This window comes from Penaeus monodon, chromosome 35, assembly GCF_015228065.2.
Source record: "Penaeus monodon isolate SGIC_2016 chromosome 35, NSTDA_Pmon_1, whole genome shotgun sequence".
NCBI lineage: Eukaryota > Metazoa > Arthropoda > Malacostraca > Decapoda > Penaeidae > Penaeus > Penaeus monodon.
Window position 1 is genome coordinate 4,162,286 of NC_051420.1, and position 2,500 is coordinate 4,164,785.

General features: G+C 35.3%; 1 protein-coding gene across 1 annotated transcript in view; it reads right to left on the reverse strand.

Moving 5' to 3' along the window:
- LOC119595010 (heparan sulfate 2-O-sulfotransferase 1-like) overlaps positions 1–1,164 on the reverse strand; it is a 10,020-nt gene extending 8,856 nt beyond the window's left edge. Inside the window, exon 1 of the mRNA XM_037944142.1 lies at positions 735–1,164. Within this exon, the coding sequence (XP_037800070.1) occupies positions 735–805 (71 nt within the window). The 5' untranslated portion in view covers positions 806–1,164. The remainder of the gene's footprint in view (positions 1–734) is intronic.
- Between the last annotated feature and the right edge of the window lie 1,336 nt (positions 1,165–2,500).

Consider the following 2,500-nt stretch of genomic DNA (forward strand, 5'->3'; position numbering starts at 1 on the left):
TGTGTGCGTTGGGGTGTTGGGGGGGGGGTGTTGTGGGATCCTCTTTTCTGATTTGTGAGGATGTGTATATATACACATATACATAATCCATATATATATATATAATATATATATATATATATATATATATATATATATATATATGTATTGTATATATACACACATACACAGCCACAGACAGACACACACACACACACACACAAATATATATATATATATATATTTATATATAAATATATATATATATATATATATATATTATATATATATATATATATATGTGTGTGTGTGTGTGTGTGTGTGTGTGTGTGTGTGTGTGTGAGTGTGTGTGTGTGTGTGTGTGTGTGTGTGTGTGTGTGTGTGTGTGTGTGTGTGTGTATGCATATCTGTCTGTTTCTCTTTCTTCCTCTCTCTCTCTCTCTCTCTCTCTCTCTCTCTCTCTCTATATTATATATATATACATACATATATATAAATATAAATAAATATATATATATATATATATATATATATATATATATATATATATATATATATCATAATTATCATTACCAACATTATCAAGCTAATAATACCCCCAAAACAGCGCTGGCATCACCTCACTTGCACAATAATTTACACACCAGAACGCCAGAACATAATAAATTCAACACACGAACACCACAAACACCATAGAAAAAAAAAATAAATAAATAAATAAAAAATCACCCGCACTGCTACCATAAAGTCCCTACCTGATAATACCGACAATAGTATTTGCATTATCGGTGTTTCTCCATCTTCGCCATTTCAGTGTAAAATGCATGTTTGTTTTATCCGTTTGGTTTGTTTTTCACTTTCAGATGTCACTACTAGTTTGAAAAAAAAATGTCGCGTCTTTTTTTTAATTAGTTAAAACGTTTAAATTTATTTTCGTATCTAGTAAATTAATTTATATGTATAAGTATATTCTTTTTGTGTCGGATTGGACCTTTCACGGTTTTCGAATATTCGTGATTTTTTTTTCCTTACGATTTCCCTACAGTTTCAGAGGAAATTATCACATTCTTAGCCACAGAGTGCAGATTCGGTTACATATAGTAGGTTTTTCAGATTTTTCTTTCAGGATTGTGGAAGATGACGAGTGACATAAGTCTGCTCTTTTCGGTGTCTCTGATGTTTCTCCGCGAGGGAAAAGTCCTCAACCACCCGACAGTGCAGTTGTCGTACCGCATCATCATAGCAGTTCATTCATTTAATTGCAGTGGTGCTGATAGCTTAGCAATAATTGTGTTTTAATTTCTCATTAGTTTTTTCATGTATTTTACATTTGTTATATAAGGAGCGAGTATATATTTTCCCCTTTAACATGGATACATCCATCAAAACTTGATTTCTACAAAACCCGAAAAATAATATATACATACACATAAAAAAAAACAAAAAAAACGAGATCCCTTAAAACATAAAATCGAAACAAACACCAAACAAATACCAAAAAAAAAACAGCATCAAAAACAAAACAATAAATCGCATACAGAAGCCAAAACCCAAAGAAGCAACCATACGTCTGACAGGCGAGTCACGAATCTCGTCTGCCAGGGGGCGACAGAACCGCTACCTGATCAACGCCGCTCGAGTGTGTACTGCGAGGCTCGATTTAACCCTTTCTCCCTACAGACCGGGTAACTGTCTTTCGGGAAGTGGTGTCAGATCATTGGTCTTTATATAGATCTTTTTTCTTATTTCTTTGTTTTCCTATTTATGTTTGTTTTTTTAAATTGTTATATGTATTTATTTTCTTCTTGTCTTATTTATTTATTTCCTATATTATCGCTAGCTTCCTTTTGAATACAAACTGTTTGATAATATATTTACTATCGCGTTTCCTCCTGATTTAGAAAGACCATAAATACACAAGTACACACACACATATTTATGTGTGTGTGTGCGTGTGCGTGTGCGTGTGCGTGTGCGTGTACGTGTGTGTGTGTGTGTGTGTGTGTGTGTGTGTGTGTGTGTGTGTGTGTGCGTGCGTGTGTGTGCGTGTGTGATGTACATACACACATGTACATATATATGTAGACACACACACACACACACATTCTTATATTTATACACACACACACACACACACACACACACACACACACACACACACACACACACACATATATATATATATATATATATATACACTATATTTCCCCTAAATCACAATTCGTTTCATATTTTTTGGCTATACGATCCCCTGAGTTTCCGAGAACGTAATGATGAGAATTGTGAGCGGCGAACGGTTTTCGGTGACGTTCTGAAGAACGTGTGCATTCCAAGACGCAACACACGCGAACATCGACGCACAGTTACAAGTTAAACATTTACATCGATTTACACAAACATTTACACTCCCACAGAGCAGGTGCGGCCAATGTCACATCAGCTGTTTAGGGGAGGGGGGGGGGTGTGAAGGAGACGGTTGGGGGAATAGAAGGGAGTGAGGGAGTGAGGAAGGGAGTGAATA